This window comes from Peromyscus eremicus, chromosome 23 (assembly GCF_949786415.1).
Source record: "Peromyscus eremicus chromosome 23, PerEre_H2_v1, whole genome shotgun sequence".
Taxonomy (NCBI): domain Eukaryota; kingdom Metazoa; phylum Chordata; class Mammalia; order Rodentia; family Cricetidae; genus Peromyscus; species Peromyscus eremicus.
This window is the reverse complement of record NC_081438.1, coordinates 41,679,478-41,698,668: the sequence shown is the minus strand read 5'-3', so window position 1 is coordinate 41,698,668 and position 19,191 is coordinate 41,679,478. Positions and strand designations below refer to the sequence as shown.

General features: G+C 38.1%; 1 protein-coding gene across 1 annotated transcript in view; it reads right to left on the bottom strand.

Moving 5' to 3' along the window:
- Positions 1-4,225: 4,225 nt before the first annotated feature.
- The window catches only part of LOC131897952 (vomeronasal type-2 receptor 116-like), a 93,360-nt gene continuing 78,394 nt past the window's right edge, over positions 4,226-19,191 (bottom strand). Inside the window, exons 9-10 of the mRNA XM_059248980.1 lie at positions 10,111-10,234; positions 4,226-5,133 (exon numbers count right to left, since the gene is read on the bottom strand). Of these exons, the coding sequence (XP_059104963.1) occupies positions 4,226-5,133; positions 10,111-10,234 (1,032 nt within the window). The remainder of the gene's footprint in view (positions 5,134-10,110; positions 10,235-19,191) is intronic.

Here is a 19,191-nt window from a genome sequence, read left to right as displayed (position 1 = left end):
AGTCCTTGTTATACAGGTCCTTCACTTGCTTAATTAGAGTTACTCCAAGGTATTTCATATTATTTGTGGCTATTGTAAAGAGTGATGTTTTTCTGATTTTTTCTCAGCTCTTTTATCATTTGTATTTAGGAGGGCTACTGATTTTTTTTAATTAATCTTGTATCCTGCCACATTACTGAAGGAGTTTATCAGCTGTAGGAGTTCCCCGGTAGAATTTTTGGGGTCGCTTATGTACACTATCATATCATCTGCAAATAATGAAAGTTTGACTTCTTCCTTTCCAATTTCTATCTCATTGATCTCCTTTTGTTGTGCTATTACTATAGCTAGAACTTCAAGTGCAATATTGAATAAATATGGGGAGAGCGAACAGCTTTGTCTTGTTCCTGATTTTAGTGCAATCACTTTGAGTGTCTCTCCATTTAATTTGATGTTGGCTGTTGGCTTGCTGTTAATTGCCTTTATTATGTTTAGGTATGTTCCTTGTATTTCTGATCTCTCTAGGACCTTTATCATGAAGGGGTGTTGGATTTTGTCAAAGGCTTTTTCAGCATCCAATGAGATGATCATGTGGCTTTTTTCTTTCAGTTTGTTTATATGGTGTATTACATGGACAGATTTTTGTATGTTGAATCATCCTTGCATCCCTGGGGTGAAGCCTACATGATCATGGTGGATACTTTTTTGATGTGTTCTTGGATCCTTTTGCCATTATTTTATTCAGTATTTTTGCATCAATGTTCATAAGGGAAATTGGTCTGTAATTCTCTTTCTTTGTTGCATGTTTGTGTGGTTTGAGTATCAGGGTAACTGTAGCCTCATAAAAAGAGTTTGGTAATGTTCCTTCTGTTTCTGTTGTATAGAACAATTTGAAGAGTATTGGAATTAGCTCTTCTTTGAAAATCTGGTAGAATTCTGTGCTGAAATCATCTGGTCCTGGACTGTGTTTAGTTGGGAGACTTTTAATGACTGTTTCTATTTCCTTAGGGGTTATTGGCCCATTTAAATTGTTTATCTGGTCTTGATTTTGTATATGGTTCCTATCCAGAAAACTTTCCATTTCTTTCAGATTTTCCAATTTTGTGGAGTACAGGTTTTTGACCTGATGATTCTCTGGATTTCCTCATTGTCTGTTGTTATGTCTCCCTTTTAATTTCTGATTTTGTAAATTTGGATGCTCTCTCTCTCTCTGCCTTTTGGTTAATATGGATAAGGGCTTATGTATCTTGTTGATTTTTTCAAAGAACCAACTCTTTGTTTTATTTATTGTTTGTATTTTTCTCTTTGTTTCTATTTCATTGATTTTTAGCCCTCAATTTTATCATTTCCTAGTATCTATGCCTTCTGGGTGAGTTTTGCTTCTTTTTGGTTTAGAGCTTTCAGGTGTGCTGTTAAGTCATGAGTGTTAGATTTCTCCATCTTCTTTATGTTGGTATTTAGTGCTATGAATTTTCCTCTTAGCCCTGCTTTCATAGTGTCCCATATGTTTGGGTATGTTGTACTTTCATTTTCATTGAATTCTAGGAAATCTTAATTTCTTTCTTTATTTCTTCCTTGACTCATTGGTGATTCATTTGGGCACTGTCCAGTTTCCATGAGGCTTTCTATAAATTTTGTTGTTGTTGAAATCAAACTTTAAGCCATGGTGGTCCAAAAGGATACAGGAGGCTATTTCAATTTTTTTATCCATTGAGATTTGCTTTGTGATCGAGCATGTGGTCGATTTTAGAGAAGGTTCCATGGGGTGCTGAAAAGAAGGTATATTCTTTTGTGTTTCAGTGAAATGTTCTGTATATAACTATTAAGTCAATTTGAGCCATAACTTCTGTTAGGTCCCTTATTTCTCTGTTAAGTTTCAATCTGGCAGATTCACCCAGTGGTAAGTTGGGGTGTTGAAATCTCCCACTATTAATGTGTGGGGCTTGATGTGTGATTTAAGCTTTAGTAATGTTTCTTTTACATATGTGGGTGTTCTTGTATTTGGGGCATAAATATTCAGAATTAAGACTTTATATTGATGGATTTTCCCTGTGATAAGTATGTAATGTCCTTGCTGATCTCTTTCAATTGATTTCAGTTTGAAGTCTATTTTATTAAATATTAGGATAGCTATACCAGCTTGCTTCTTAAGTCCATTTGATTGGAAAGTCTTTTCCCAGCCTTTTACTCTGAGGTAGTGTCTGGCTTTAAAGGTGAGTTATGTTTCTTTTATGCAGCAGAAGGATGGATCCTGTTTTTGGATCCATTTTGTCAGCCTATGTCTTTTTATAGGTGAATTGAGACCATTGATATTAATGGATATTAATAACAGTGATTGTTAATTCCTGTTATTTTTGTTGGTAATTGTTGTGTGTTTCTCTTCTTTGGTATTTGTTGGTGTGGCATTATCTATTGCCTGTATTTTCATGGTTGTATCTGACTTCCTTAGGTTGGATTTGTCCTTCTAATGCTTTCTGTAGGGCTGGATATGTGGATAGGTATTGTTTAAATCTGGTTTTATCACGGAATATTTTGTTTGCTCCATCTATAGTGATTGATAGTTTTGCTGGATATAGTAGTTTGGGTTGGCATCCATGGTCTCTTAGTGTCTGCATAAGTTCTGTCCAGGACCTTCTGGCTTTCAGAGTCTCCATTGAGAAGTCAGGTGTTATTCTGACTATATGTTATATGCTATATGTTATTTGGCCTTTTTCCTTTGCAGCTCTTAGTATTATATCTTTATTCTATATGTTTAGTGGTTTGATTATTATGTGGCAAGGGATCTTTTTTTTTTTTTTTTAGATCCAGTCTATTTGGTGTTCTGTAAGCTTCTTGTACCTTCATAGGCATTTCCTTCTTTAAGTTGGGAAAGTTTTCTTTTATGACATTGTTGAATATATTTTCTATGCCTTTGAGTTGGTATTTTTTTTCCTTCTTCTATCCCTATTATTCTTAGGTCTGGTCTTTTCATGGTGTCGAAGATTTCCTGGATGTTTTACGTTATGACTTTTTTGACTTTAATGTTTTCTTTGACTGATGAATCTGTTTCCTCTATTGTATCTTCAATGCCAGAGATTCTCTCTTCCATCTCTTGCATTCTGTTAACTATGCTTGCATCTGTAGTTCCTGTTTGTTTACTCAGATATTCCATTTCCAGCCTTTCCTCAGTTTGTGTCTTCTTTATTTCTCTATTTCAGTTTTCAAATCTTGGAGTTTTTCATTCACCAGTTTAATTGCTTTTTCTTGGCTTTCTTTAAGGGATTTACTGATTTCTTCAAATTATTTGTTTATCTTTTCTTTGAGTTCGTTAAGGGCAGTTTTCATTTCCTCTTTAAAGGACTCTATTATCTTCTTAAAGTCATTTTAAAGGTCTATTTCTTCTGCTTCTTCTGCTTTGGGATGTTCAGGTCTTGCTGATGTAGCACCACTAGGTTCTGATGGTGCCATATTGGTCTTTATGTTGTTGACTGTATTTTTGCACTGGTGTCTACCCATCCCTTCCTCCATTCCATGCAAGTGCTGTCTGGTTTTGAGGGAGACTCTTTTGGTTTGATTGATACTTTTGGTCTAATGGGAGCTCTTGGTCTAATCCAGGCTCTTGGTCCAATCTGTGCTGATGGATTTTGTGTCTCAGGGAGCAGAACTTAGTCCAATGGGCACCAATGGGGTCTGTCTCAGGGAGCAGCTATTCCCAATGGGTGCAGGGTGGGACCTGTTTTGTGTTCCCAATTGGTGCAGGGTGGGCTTATGTTTCTGGTTTTCACTGGTGTCACAGGGGTTTTTTTCTTGGCAAGGAGGTGGGGGAAGGGGCAGCTGGCTAGTCCCTGGGGCTCCAATGGCTTGGGGGAGGGACACAGGGTGTTCCCCTCAGGGCCTAGGAACTGGGGACCTGGTCTGCCCAGTCCAGGGATGGGACCTTACATGTTCCCAATTAGTGCAAGGTGGACTTGTGGTTCTGGTTTTCACTGGTGTTGCAGGGCCTGTTCTCTTGGCTATAGTTGAACTTTGAATATGTCTATTGCCCATAAATTTATAAGTAACAAGAACAGGTAAATAAAGTGAATTTTCAGCAGTAGCTTCTATTTGGAAATAGATTGTCTGTATGTGAGACACAGTGAGGGGCTCTTCTATTTTGTTTAAATATGTATTTCAGAAAATCTTACTGAAAAGTTAAGTAAGTTCAATTTTTACTATACTAAACTAAAGGATTTTATGAGAAAGACTCAATTCATCAAAACAATCAATTTTATCTAGATTGTATTTTGTTCTTAAAATATTTCAAAGAGTTCTCATCAGGTTTAACAAGAATAATGTAGCACTTTGGGAAAAAGATGCATCCTAGCAGCCCTGCACTGGAAGCCAAAATGGAGAAGACCTCCACAGCCACCATGGCCTTGTCCTTGGTGCTGTGGTAGACAGGGAGGAAGGTGATCCAGACACTGCAGAACACCAGCATGCTGAATGTCAGGAACTTGGCTTCATTGAATGTGTCAGGCAGGTTCCTGGCCAGGAAAGCCAGAGTGAAGCTCCCTAGGGCCAGGATCCCCAAGTATCCCAGCACACAGTAGAAAGCAGTAAGTGAGCCCTTGTTGCACAAAACGATGATGTTTCTATGTTCAGAGTGTAAATCTGCTTCAATATAGGGAGGCGAGGTTCCCAGCCAGACTCCAAGAAGAATAAACTGGATCAGGACACAGATGGGGATGACAGAGTTATGGATGCCTGAGACAAGCAGCCTTCTCATTGTCCTTCCTGGCTTCAGGGCTCTAAAGGCCAGAATTACAGTTATAGTTTTGGCCAAAACAGTGGAAAGAGCCAGCGTGAACACAAGTGCAAATGTAATTTGCTGCAATATGCAGGAGGCTGTGCTTGGGTGGCCAATGAAAAGGAAGGAACATAGAAAGCAGAGGAGGAGGGAGATGAGCAGGATGAAGCTGAGTGTCCGGTTATTGGCCTTAACAGTGGGTGAGTCTTGGTGTTTGAGAAAGATCCCCAAAACTACAGCTGTACTGACAGAGAAGCACAGAGCTGTGCAGGACAGAACTATGCCCAGATAATCCTCAAGGGACAGGAATGTCACTGACTTGGGAAGGCAGTTGGTTCTTTCAGGATTTGAATACTCTTCAAGTGGGCAAGGGATACACTCCTGCTGATCTATGGGAAGAAATAAATCAACATTTAAGCTTCTACAATTATTTACATTTTGTACTTCAGCCATGAAGAACACTGTTTCCTAGTGACAGAAAGATATATAAGGCATGAAGACCAGAAACTAGAAGCATTTGGCTGGTTAAGCTTTCAGGCTTCTAGCAGCAGTTCAGCAGAGATCCATTCTGGATGAGGACTGAGAAGCTTCCAATCTGAGGAAACAGGACCAGCTGAGGAAGTGGTGAGGTAAGGTAGCTGTGGCTTGTTCTGTTTCTCTGATCTTCCAGTATTCACCCCAATAACTGGCCTCAGGTTTTACTTTATTAATAAAAACTTTTAAGACTCCTGCTACAGAGTTGTATGCCACATAAATGTCTGAATGTACAGTGGGAAGAGCCTTGTAATCTGAACTGTGGCCAACTCCTCTAGCCCACCGGATCTTGTTGACCTTTTTGAATTTACTTTGTTTTGAATATCTTGTTCCAGTATAAGTACAGGGACAGATGATTCAAGAATGTCTCATAGCCTCATGAAGAGACCTCTGGCTTCTTCTTTATGTGTCACAACCTCCAAGGCATAAGGAAGATCTTCAAGTAGATAAGGATATCTCCCTCAAAGTGGCGGGGGGGGGGGAGAGATAGTATGTTCAGGTTTTCCTGGATAAGCTTAGAAGCAGCATTCCTTGGAGAAGGCATAAATGATTCATATGGAATTTTTCATCAATCCAACATCCCCAAATTGTACAAATATTAAAAGTGTCCCAAGTATGTAACAGGTGGAGATGAAAACCAAAGGTGGCATGGCAGCCATCATGTGGCTCAGCTTTGCTGGATCTTTGTCAAGCAGCTGTGCTGGCTTTATGACTTCTGCCATTCCATTCAGATATGGCTATGCCAAAAACAACCACAAAATAATATGGCACTGGCAGAAAAATATACCTGTAGACCAATACATAAATCCAAAACCCAAACTTGAGCACATGTTAGATTAGTCATTTAATATTCAATAAAGACACTAAAAACAAGATTGAGAATTGAAAGCATCATGAAGACTTGTTCTTTGAAAAACTGGAGTTCCACAAGTAGAAAAATGTAATTACACCCATATCTAGCACCATTGCAAATTGTAACTCCAAAGGATCAAAGACCTGAACCTGAAAACAGGAACACTGAAATTGTTAGAAGAAAACATAGGCAAAAGTCTCCATGATCCAGGTTTAGGGAAAGACTTTCTTAATAGAATTCCATTTGCCCAAGAATTGAGGCTAACAATTGAAAAGTAGGACTTCATGAAATAAAATGCCTCTTTACAGCCAAAGAAACAGTCAACTGAGTGGGGATAAAGCCTGCAGAATGGGAGAGAATCTTTACCAGGTGTATATCTGACAGTGAATTGATATCCAGAATATACAAAGAAGTCAAAAAAACAAAGTCTTAAAAAACAAATGACCTATTCTATAAGAAATGATCCTGGGATCTGAAAAGAGAGTTTCAGTTGGAAATAAAATGACTAAGAAATAATTCAAAAGAGTTTGTCATCCTTAGCAATTATGGACACATAAATGAAAACAATGTTAGATTTCATGTTACCCCAGGAAGAATATAAAGATCCACAGAACAGCCGACAAATGCTGAGTGACACAGAGGAAAAGGAAATCCTCATTCATTTATGGTGGGATTGTAACTGGGGCAGCCACCGTGGAAATCACCGTGGGAAAAAGTAATTCTGCCCCATGACCCAGCAGTACCACTCCTTGTCTTACATCCCTAGGACTCCACATCCTGCTCCACAGGTATCTGCTCTGCATGTGCAATGTGGCTTTGTTTACAGCAGTTAGGAAATAGAAAACCATCTAAATAATCTAGAACTGACTAGTGGATAATAAAACTGTGATACACATAATCCATGGAAAACCATTTGAGTATAAAGAAAAATGAAATCATAAACATTGTGGATATGGGGGTGGAACTAGAAAAGATTATATTGAGTCAAAAAATCCTGACCCACCAAGACAAATGTCACATGTTCTTTCTCATCTGAGGCTCCTAGCTCCTTATCTTCAGATGTAAGTACATGTCTTGGAGAAACTGCAGAAGACAGGAAACTGAGCAGGACCACTGTGGGAGCTGGGGAATAACAGAATGGAATAGCAGAGAAGGAATGATCAAAAGGAGAAATGCAAAAGAGGGAGACTCTAATCATGGAGTTAAGAGGGAGATAAATACAGGTGAGGGAGGGAAGAGACTGAAATAACAATAAGGATGTCGGGAATAAGTGATGTGATCAAAAAGGAAAAATGGGATGGGGGAACTTTGGGAAAGAGAAAGGGAAGTAAATACAGATGAAGGAGGGAGGTGGTAAAATATCAGTAAAGATGTCTGAAAACCACAGAGACTCATAATATTACTATAACTAGAAAAGCCCTACAATACCATTAATTCTCTTTATACTGATACATATAGCTTTAATAAACCTTTCTCCTCTGGGCTGATGCTCCTGTCTCCAAGAACAAGACTATAAACACAAACCCAACACCAGACATGAGAAGCTTCCTTTGGAGTTGTTGTCCAGGGTTGGTGAAGGGGTTCCCAAAGCATACCGCCTATTGTTGTTGCCCTTGTTTATCCTGCAGAGTTGAAAAGTGAGTCCCTACTGCTGACGACACCATGAACTTCAGAAACAGAGCCCAGAGACCCTTGAGGTGGAACTTATATGAATGCCCTTTCCCTGAGGACTGGTTTCACAGTACCAGAAGACATCATGCAAGCTTCCAAATGATGGAGACAACCAACAGTTCTAGCCTGCTATGTCCACTGAGAGCCATATCAATGACCAACATAGCACAAAATCCTAAGGGTGCGGTAGTGGCCTGCATACCTTGACAGTAATCAACAGCTCTTTAAATAGGACTCAAGATCCACTCAACAATAAAGAAACCATTCCTATGCCTGAAACCTAAGTACTCAATGATAGTGAAGTCATGATTATTACTAATTTACTAAACTAGCATAATCTGTAACAACAATCTGTAAATGTTTGTCCTGATACCCACAGATAATGGTAGTCTTCACCACACACACCCCCATCAAGAAAACTTCTCTTCACAACAGATGAGAACATTATGGACCAATCAAATGCAGAGTTGTGGAGGCCATCTCCAGTGGATAAATCTCCAATACCATTCCCAAACCAAGGCTCACAGAACATTTTCAGATTAGGGTGTGGAAAGATGGTAAGAATTGAAAGTTTAGGGATTTTTCTGTGAGATTGTGTCTCCTAGTAACATCATAAGCTAAACCCATAAGTCCTACCAACATGACCACCTAGATATGTGGAACTGACAAGAGACAACAGCAGTAGACATGCTAAAGTATTCAGGAGAATGACCACAATGCCCCAACCCTACCCAAAGAACAGGATGCAACTACAAAATGTTGAGAGGGGGAGAAATGGTCTTCCTCAGGGAAGAGCACAGTTTGTCATTCAATACAAAATGGTCAACCCTAAGAACATATATGCAAGTAATGTCATACAGAACAATCCAGTTGTATTAGTAATTCATATAAATACATACATGATTATAACCCAATCAATGAAAAAGAGGCTGTTAATGTGAAAGAGAGTAATGAGGTATATATGACACCTTTCACATCAAGGAAAGAAAGAGAAATAACACAATTTCTTTATAATTTCAAAATCAAAAACAAAGGAAACAAAAAACAAATGCTTGATTAGTAAATGCTCTAAGAATCAGAGTAGGTGTTAGTATAATATATAACTCTGTAGAGAAAAGGGCTTACCATGCCAACCTGATAACCTGAGCTTGAACTCTAAACACATGTCAAAGTCAAGGAAGATGCCCCAGCTCTACAAAGATGTCCTGTGTCCTCCACATGTGAGCTGTGGCACATACATGCATGCACATATCAAAATAATCAGAAAAGTTATTTTTAATAACTTTTCTTTACCTGAAGACATCCATTAAGGAATTAGATATTTCCAATTATCCTGCCCTTATGATGATGATAATCACATAGCATTCTGCCAATAATTTAACCTATGATAACATTAGCTTTTAGAAAAATAAATTCTATTTAATTAATCTCTCCGACTTTCATTTTGGTGTTATAACACATTCCATTTGTTATACAGTTGCTTAAGTGTTGGTTTTATTGAAGCCAGTAGTTAATAGTAGATTGTCATAATTATCAGAATTCCATATTTTACTTTCACCAATTTTTCTTTATGTTATCTTTCATTATTTAAATTGTAATATAATTACCTCATTACCTCTCTTTTCATTTTCCCTCTAATCCCTCTCCTGGACTCAACATAGTCTTGTTTTGTACTAAATTTATTCCTCTTTTTCATTAATTGTTGATTTGTGCATGTGCATGAATGCATGTATTCCTAAATACCACCTGTTATGTCTGTATAATATTAGCTGTATATAAGATCTCAGGGTTGACCACCATCCTAGACAAAGGTCAACAGCTGTACCTTCTTTTACAAAGACTTGTTTTTCATACTATGTTTAATATTCCAAATGACAATTCTAAATGTTATAAACTTAATTCTTTATATGGTACATTTAGGAAACAGCCCCACATGTACTTGTCCAGGACTTATTTTCAGGAAAGAATCATTGTATTCATTTATTCAAGGAATACACATGCATCCTGGACACTTGCACACCTCATATTGCCTAGCAGTACATAGCATAGCATGGATCACTGCAAGAGCTGAGATGAAACTACCATGTAATGAAAGGCAGTTTTGTTAAGTAGGGATGCAGATGACACAATAACATGAGGGCTGCCACTCAAATGTTCACACATTGTGTGGCATCAGCAGTGATTACTAATGAATATGGGGATGAGTGAAAAAGATATGGAGAACGGTGCTGCATCACAACACCAGGTCATGTCTTAGTTTTCTCCTTCTACATTCACAAGCAGATTGAGGAAAATATTAATTCTCTACCTGTCTGGTTGGAAATGTAACTCTCTGGACAAAGCACACAAGAAAAACAGCAGACAGGTCTTTCATCTTGTAGAATTTTCCAGAAACCTGGACCACAGCTCTGTGTACATACAGATTGAGGAGTCTTGGGGCAACACAGAAAAACATCATCATAATTATGTGCATCAGTCACAGCCTTAAAATATTTTTAAACTAAATTACCTAAACTGCAAGCAGACTCTTAAAATTGTACATATTTATGAGGCACTGTGATGTCTCCATATGGTAGTGTAGAATGTAGAATTGAAGTTATCACACTTCCTGATGCTGAAAGTTCAAAATTTCTTTATGGTGTCCCAACTGTGACTAACTTCTGCTAGCTTTTGTGAAATGTGTAAGACATCTATATATTCTCTCCTGTGAGACAGCATGCCAAAAATCCTTCCTTGTATGAATTATGGAAGAGCTGAGTTGTCAGACACAAACCCAGTCAGACTTCTCTATCCATTTCTACCTTTACCTTCCCAGCTTGTAGTCACAACCATTCAGTCTGATTTAGATTTCTCATGAAAGAGGGTATGGCCATTGGTGGATGGCCACAGCTTCTCCTGACACCATCATATATTGATAGTCCATAGACACTGAATTATGATCCATTACTGTGACTTTTATCCTTGACTCCTCATATTTAGAATAGTGCTATGTTTTTTCTTCCAAACATTAGTGACATCATCACTTAGAATTTTCATCAATTACCTTCTTAGTTAATCACTTAACAACTATACTTCTGAGAGTAACCAGTGCTGATTAGACTAAGATGTGAGTGTCTGTTCTCATAGGTGATCAACCTAGCCTCCATGCTTTGGGCCCAGAGGCACATCCCTGTGCCCCCACACCACTACCCATTGCAGTCCCAGTTTGAGGCCAGCATGCAGGTCTCTTGCAGGCAGGTCAAACTACCACCATCCCCCACTGGACCCTGTAAGTAAAAGCCCCAGCCCACCTCCTAAACCCACTCACCCTCTGAGACCACAGCTGTTCCCTGAGACACAGAGTCCATCAGCACCAACTAGACCAAGAGCTCTGATTAGACCAAGAGTTCCCATTGGACCAAGACTATGAATCGAACCAAGAGAGGCTCCCTCAGACACAGACACCACTTTCACTAAGTAGAGAAACACATGAGTACACACCAGTGCAAAAATACAGTCAACAATATAAAGACCAATATGGCAAAACTAGAACCTAGTGGTTCTACATCAGTAAGACCTGAACATCCCAATCCAGAAGAAGCCGAATAAATTGACCTTTAAAATGATTTTAAGAAGATGATAGAGGTCTTTAAAGAGGAAATGAAAAATTCCCTTAAAGAAATCAAGGAAAGATAAACAAAAAAATTGGAAGAAATCAATAAATCCCTTAAAGAAAACCAAAAAAAAAAAGGGCAATTAAACAGATGAAGGAAACAGTTCAAGATTTGAAAACTGAAATAGAGGCAATAAAGAAGACACAAACTGAGGGAATGCTGGAAATAGAAAATCTGAGTAAATTAACAGGAAACACAGATGCAAGCATAACCAACAGAATGCAAGAGATGGAAGAGAGAATCTCTGGCGCTGAATATACGATAGAGGAAATAGATTCTTCAGTCAAAGAAAACATTAAAGCCAACATAATCATAACACAAAACGTCCAGGAAATCTGGGACACCATGAAAAGACCAAACCTAAGAATAATAGGGATAGAAGAAGGAGAAGAATACCAAGTCAAACGCACAGAAAATATATTCAACATAATCATGGAAGAAAATTTTCCCTTCATAAAGAAGGAAATACCTATGAAGATACAAGAAGCCTATAGAACACCAAATAGACTAGGACCCAAAAAAGTCCCCTCAACACATAATAATTAAACCACTAAACATACAGAATGAAGAAAGAATATTAAGAGCAGCAAAGGAAAAAGGCCAAGTGACTTATAAAGGCAGACCCATCAGAATAACACTCGACTTCTCAATGGAGACTTTGAAAGCCAGAAGGTACTAGACAGATGTAATGCAGACAAAATGAGACCATGGATGCCAGCCTAGACTAGTATACCCAGCAAAATTTTCAATCACCATAGATGGAGTAAACAAGGCATTTCAAGACAAAACCAGATTTAGACATTACCTATCCACAAATCCAGCTCTACAGAAAGCACTAGTAGGAAAATTCCAACCTAAGGAAGTCAGTTTCTATTGTGTGGAACAATTTGAAGTATTGGAATTAGTCCTTCTTTGAAAATCTGGTAGAATTCTGCACTGAAGCCAACCCAACATCTGACAGAGTACTTATCTCCACAGTATATAAAGAACTCAAGAAACTAGACATAAAAATACTGAACAATCCCATTTAAAAATGGGCTAAAGAGCTAAACAGAGAATTCACAAAAGAAGAATCACAAATGGCTGAAAGACATTTAAAGAAATGCTCAACATCCTTAATCATCAGAGAAATGCAAATCAAAATGACTCTGAGATACCACCTTACACCTGTCAGAATGGCTATGATCAAAAACACCAATGACGGTCTATGTTGGAGAGGATGCAGAGCAAAGGCAACACTCCTCCACTGTTGGTGGGAATGCAAACTTGTACAACCACTGTGGAAATCAGTATGGCGGTTTCTCAGAAAATTGGGAATCGAACTACCTCAAGACCCAGCCATATCACTCTTGGGTATATACCCAAGGAATGCTCAATCATACCACAAACATACATGCTCAACTATGTTCATTGCAGCACTATTTGTAATAGTCAGAACCTTGAAACAACGTAGATGCCTGTCAACTGAAGAATGGATTAAGAAAATGTGGTACATATACACAATGGAATACTACTCAGCAGAGAAAAACAATGACAGCATGAAATTTGCAAGCAAATGGATGGAACTAGAAAAAATCATCCTAGTGAGGTAACCCAAACCCAGAAGGACAAACATGGTATATACTTATTCATAAGTGGATTCTAGATACAAAGCAAAGAACAATCAGACTGCAACCCACCAAACCATGGAGGCTATGTATATAGCAGGGGGGACCCTAGGATGACTGTGGCTTATAATAAGTTTTGGTTTTACTCAATTACTGAGCAAGCCTCAATGAAACATTTCACTATTAAGACAAGAATTTGTACGGTATCAAGCTGATAATAGAAAAATAAATAAATAAATTTTTAAAAAGAAAAACTAAATTTTAAAAAAAGGAAGTCAGATACACCCACAAAAACACAGGCAATAGATAACCCTGCAGCAGTAAATCCTAAAGAAGAGAAAAACACACACACACACATTTCTACCAAAAGATAACAAGAATTAACAATCACTGGTCATTAATATCCATCAATATCAATGGACTTAATTTACCTATAAAAACACACACGCTAACAGAATGGATACAAAATCAGGAACCATCCTTCTGCTGCATATAAGAAACACACCTCAACTTCAAAAACAGACACTACCTCAGAATAAAAGGCTGGGAAAAAACTTTCCAATCAAATGGATTTAAGAAGCAAGCTGGTATAGCTATACTAGTATCTAATAAAATAGACTTAAACTAAAATCAATCGAAAGAAGTCAGGAAGGACATTACATATTCATCACAGGAAAAATCCCCCAAGATGAAGTCTCAATTCTGAATATTTATGGCCCCAAATACAAGAGCATCCACATATGTAAAAGAAACATTACTAAAGCTTAAATCACACATCAAACCCCACACGCTAGTGGTGGGAGATGGCAACACCCCACTCTCACCAATGGATAGGTCTGCCAGACAGAAACCTAACAGAAAAATAAGGGAACTAAGAGATATTATAACTCAAATGGACTTAATAGATCTCTATAGAACATTCTACCCTAACAACAAAGAATATACCTTCTTCTCAGCACCCCATGGAACCTTCTCTAAAATTGGCAACATGCTTGGTCACAAAGCAAATCTCAACAGACACAAAAAAATTGGAATAACCTCCTGTATTTTATCAGACCATCATGGATTAAAGTTAGATTTCAATAACAACAAAAGTTACAGAAAACCTAAAATTTTATGAAAACTGAATAATGCCCAACTGAATCACCACTGGGTCAAGGAAGAAATAAAGAAAGACATTAAAGACTTCCTAGAATTCAATGAAAATGAATGTACTACATACCCAAACTTATGAGACACTATGAAAGCAATGCTAAGAGGAAAATTCATTGCACTAAATGCCCACATAAAGAAGATGGAGAAATCTCATACTAGTGACTTAACAGCACACCTGAAAGCTCTAGAGCAAAAAGAAGCAAACTCACCAAGGAGGAATAGACACCAGGAAATAATCAAATTGAGGGCTGAAATCAATAAAATAGAAACAAAGAGAACAACACAAGGAATCAATGAAAAAAAAAGAGTTGGTTCTTTGAGAAAATCAACAAGATAGATAAGCTCTTATTCAAACTAACCAAAAGGCAGAGAGAGAGCATCCAAATTTACAAAATCAGAAATGAAAAGGGTGACATAGCAACAGATAATGAGGAAATCCAGAGAATCATGATGACATACTTCAAAAACCTGTACTCCACAAAATTAGAAAATCTAAAAGAAATGGACAATTTTCTAGATACGTACCACATACCAAAGTTAAATCAAGACCAGATAAACTATTTAAATACATCTATAACCCCTAAGGATATAGAAACAGTCATTAAAAGTCTCCCAATCTGGCCAGGTGTGGTGGAACATGCCTTTAATCCCAGCACTTGGAAGGCAGAGGCAGGCAGATATCTGTGAGTTCGAGGCCAGCCTGGACTAAAGAGCAAGTTCCAGGACAGGCTCCAATGCTACACAGAGAAATCCTGTCCGAAAAAAAGTCTCCCAAACAAAAAAATCACAGGACTCAATGGTTTCAGCAGATAATTCTACCAGATTTTCAAAGAAGAGTTAATACCAATACTCTTCAAATTGTTCCACACAATAGAAACAGAAGGAACATTACCAAACTCCTTTTATGAGGCTACAGTTAGCTTGATACCCAAGCCACACAAAGATGCAACAAAGAAAGAGAATTACAGACCAATCTCCCTCATGAACATTGATGAAAAAATACTCAATAAAATATTGCAAACTGAATCCAAGAACACATCAAAAAAGTTATCCACCATGACCAAGTAGGCTTTATCCCATGGATGCAAGGATGGTTCAACATATAAAAATCTATTAATGTAATTCATCATATAAACAAACTGAAAGAAAAAAAAACATGATCATCTCATTAGATGCTAAAATATCCTTCTACAAAATCCAACACCTATTCATGATGAAGGTTCTGGAAAGATCAGAAATACAAGGCACATACCTAAACATAATAAAGGCAATTTACACCATGCTAACAGCTAACATCAAATTAAATGGAGAAAAACACAAAGCAATTCCACTAAAATCAGGAATAAGACAGAGCCGTCTACTCTCTCCATATCTATTCAAGATAGTACTCAAAGTTCTAGCTATAGTAACGGGACAACAAAAGGATATCAAGGGGATATATTTGAAAGAAGTCAAACTTTTGCTACTTGCAGACGATATGATAGTATACATAAGTGACCCCAAAAGTTCTACCAGGGAACTCCTACAGCTGATAAACTCCTTCAGTAATGTGGCAAGATACAAGATTAACTCAAAAAAATAAGGAGCCCTCCTATATACAAATGATAAGTGGGCTGAGAAAGAAATCAGATAACATCACCCTTTACAATAGCCACAGATAATATAAAATACCTTGAGGTAACTCTAACTGAGCAAGTGAAAGACCTATACGATAAGAACTTTACATTTCTGAAAAAAGAAATTGAAGAAGACATCAGAAAATGGAAAGATCTCCCATGCTCATGGATAGATAGGATTAACATAGTAAAAATGACAATCTTCCCAAAAGCAATCTACAGATTCAATGCAATACCTATCAAAATCTCACCACAATTCTTCACAGACTTGAAAGAACAATATTCAGCTTCATATGGAAAAACAAAAAACCCAGGATAGCGAAAAGAATCCTGTACAATAAAGCAACCCCTGGAGGCATCACCATCCCTGACCCCAAGCTTTACTATAGAGCTATAGTAATAAAAACAGCTTGGTACTGGCATAAAAACTGACATGTAGACCAATGGAATCAAATTGAAGACACTGACATTAACACACATACCTATGAACACCTGATTTTTGACAAAGAAGTCAAAATTGTACAATGGAAAAAAAGAAAGCATCTTCAACAAATGGTGCTGGCATAACTGAATGTCAACATGTAGAAAACTGCAAATAGATCTATATCTGTCACCATGCACAAAACTCAGTTCCAAATGGATCAAAGCCCTCAACACAAATCCAGTTACACTGAACTTGATAGAAGAAAAAGTAGGAAGCAGATGTAGTTGAAAGCTTTTCTTTGTCCTGGCTAACTGGCGGTAGGGACAAATCTCTCCCACTCGTGTCCCCCAAGTAAATACACAGAGGCTTATATTAATTATAACTGCTTATAAAAGCTCAGGCTTATTAGCTTTTCTTTGTCCTGGCTAACTGGCGGTAGGGACAAATCTCTCCCACTCGTGTCCCCCAAGTAAATACACAGAGGCTTATATTAATTATAACTGCTTATAAAAGCTCAGGCTTATTACTGACTAGCTCTTACACTTAAATTAACCCATAATTCTTATTTATGTTTAATCATGTGGCTTGTACCTTTTCTCAGTTCTGCCTTGTCATCTTGCCTCCTCTGTGTCTGGCTGGCAACTCCTGACTCAGCCTTTCCTCTTCCCAGAATTCTCCTCGTCTACTCACTCTGCCTATACTTTCTGCCTGGCTACTGGTCAATCAGCATTTTATTAAACCAGTGTACAAGGGCATTATCCCACAACAAGTAGTCTTGAAGGCATTGGCATGGGAGACCATTTCCTAAATATAACACCAGTAGCACAGACACTGAGAGCAACAATTAATAAATAGGACCACCTGAAACTGAAATGCTTTTGTAGGGCAAAGGACAAGGTCATTAAGACAAAACAACAGCCTACAGAATGGGAAAAGATCTTCACCAGACCCACATGACAGACGGCTGATATCCAAAATATATAAAGAATTCAAGAAACTAAACATCAAAATACCAAACAATCCAATTTAAGAATGGACTACAGAGTTAAACAAAGAATTCTCAACAGAAGTATATCAAGTGGCCAAAAGCCATTTAAGAAATTGCTCAACATCCTTAGTCATCAGGGAAATTCAAATCAAAACAACTCTGAGATACCATTTTACACCTGTCAGAGTGGCTATGATCAAAACCACTGATAATAGCTTATGTTGGAGAGCATGTGGAGCAAAGCGAACGCTCCTCCACTGTTGGTGGGAATGCAAACTTGTACAACTGCTGTGGAAATCAGTATGGCGGTTTCTCAGAAAATTGGGGATCAATCTATCTCAAGACCCAGCTATACCACTCTAGAACATATACTCAAGGAATTTCAGTCATACCACAAGGACACATGCTCAACTATGTTCATAACAGCATTATTCATAATAGCCAGAACCTGGAAACAACCTAGATGCCCCTCAGCTGAAGAATGGATAAATAAAAGGTGGCACATATACACAATGGAGTACTACTCAGCAGTAAAAATCAATGACAACATGAAATTTGCAGGCAAATGGATATAACTAGAAAATAAGACCCTGAGTGAGGTAACCCAGACTCAGAAGGGCAAACATGGTATATACTTGCTCATGAGTGGACACTAGATGTAAAGCAAAGGATAACCAGATTACAACCCACAGCTCCAAAGAAGCTAGCTATTAAGGAGGACCCAAAGAGGAATGCATGGATCACCCTGTGAAGGAGAAATAGATTAGATCTCCATGAACAAACTGGGGGGTGGGGGGACATTCATCCAGTAACTGATGGACACATGTGCAGAGATTCACAGCCAAGCACCAGGCCAAGCTCTACAAGTCCAGTTGATGAGAGAAAAGAGGGATTCTATGAGCAAGAGGCATCAAGATCACGGCGGGGAAACATACAGAGACAACCAAACTAAACTAGTGGGAACTCATGAAATGTGGACTAATAGCTGTGGAGCCACCATGGAATCACACTAGGCCTTCTGCATAGGAGAGATAGTTGAATAGGTTGAACTGTTCAAGGTGCCCCCTGGCAGTGGGATCAGGATCTATCCCTGGTGCATGATCAGGCTTTTTGGAGCCCAGTGCCTATGGTGGGACAGCTTACACAACCATGGTGCAGGGGGAGGGCTTTGGACCTGCCTCTACAGAATATGCCAGGCTCTTCTGACTGCCCATTCGAGGGCTTGCCTTGGAGGAGGTAGGAATGGGGGGGTGGGTTAGGAGGGAAGGCTGTGGGGCAAGAGGAGGGAGGAGAGGGGGATCTGTGGTTGGTACATAAATTGAATAGAAAATTTCTCAATAATAAAAAAAGAAGAAAGAAATTAAAAAGATATTTATATTAAAAAAACAATATTTCTAACACAACTTTAATATTAATAGTTTTGGAAATTGTGTATGCAAGGATATATTTCTGTCCTTCCCTTAGACATACTTCTTGCCATGATTGGAAGTCACTGTCTGTCTCATAAATATCTACATATTAATAGGTACATGGGGCTGGAGAACCAGCTCAGCAGTTCAGAGTGCAGGCTGCTCTCAGGTTTCATAGAGAAACCTGAGTTCAGTTCCACGTACACAAAGTAGGCAGCTCACAAACATCAGTTACAATGAGAAATTGCATAAACATTGGTAATTTATTTCCTCTTTATAAAACCTGTGGGCATGTTTGTGTATGAGTTACCTTAAACTGAGGGAAAATTAAGCATCAGCATGCATATATAAGGAAAATATATATGTATACACATGATTTTGTGATTGCATATGAATACTCACAGAAACACACACTCATATATACAGTCATGAATGCTGATTTATTCATTCACTGTAGCATGAATGAACACACCCAAATTGAATTTCAATTTAAACTAATTCTATCTACCAGCATTATCCATCAATATGTGTGTGCTT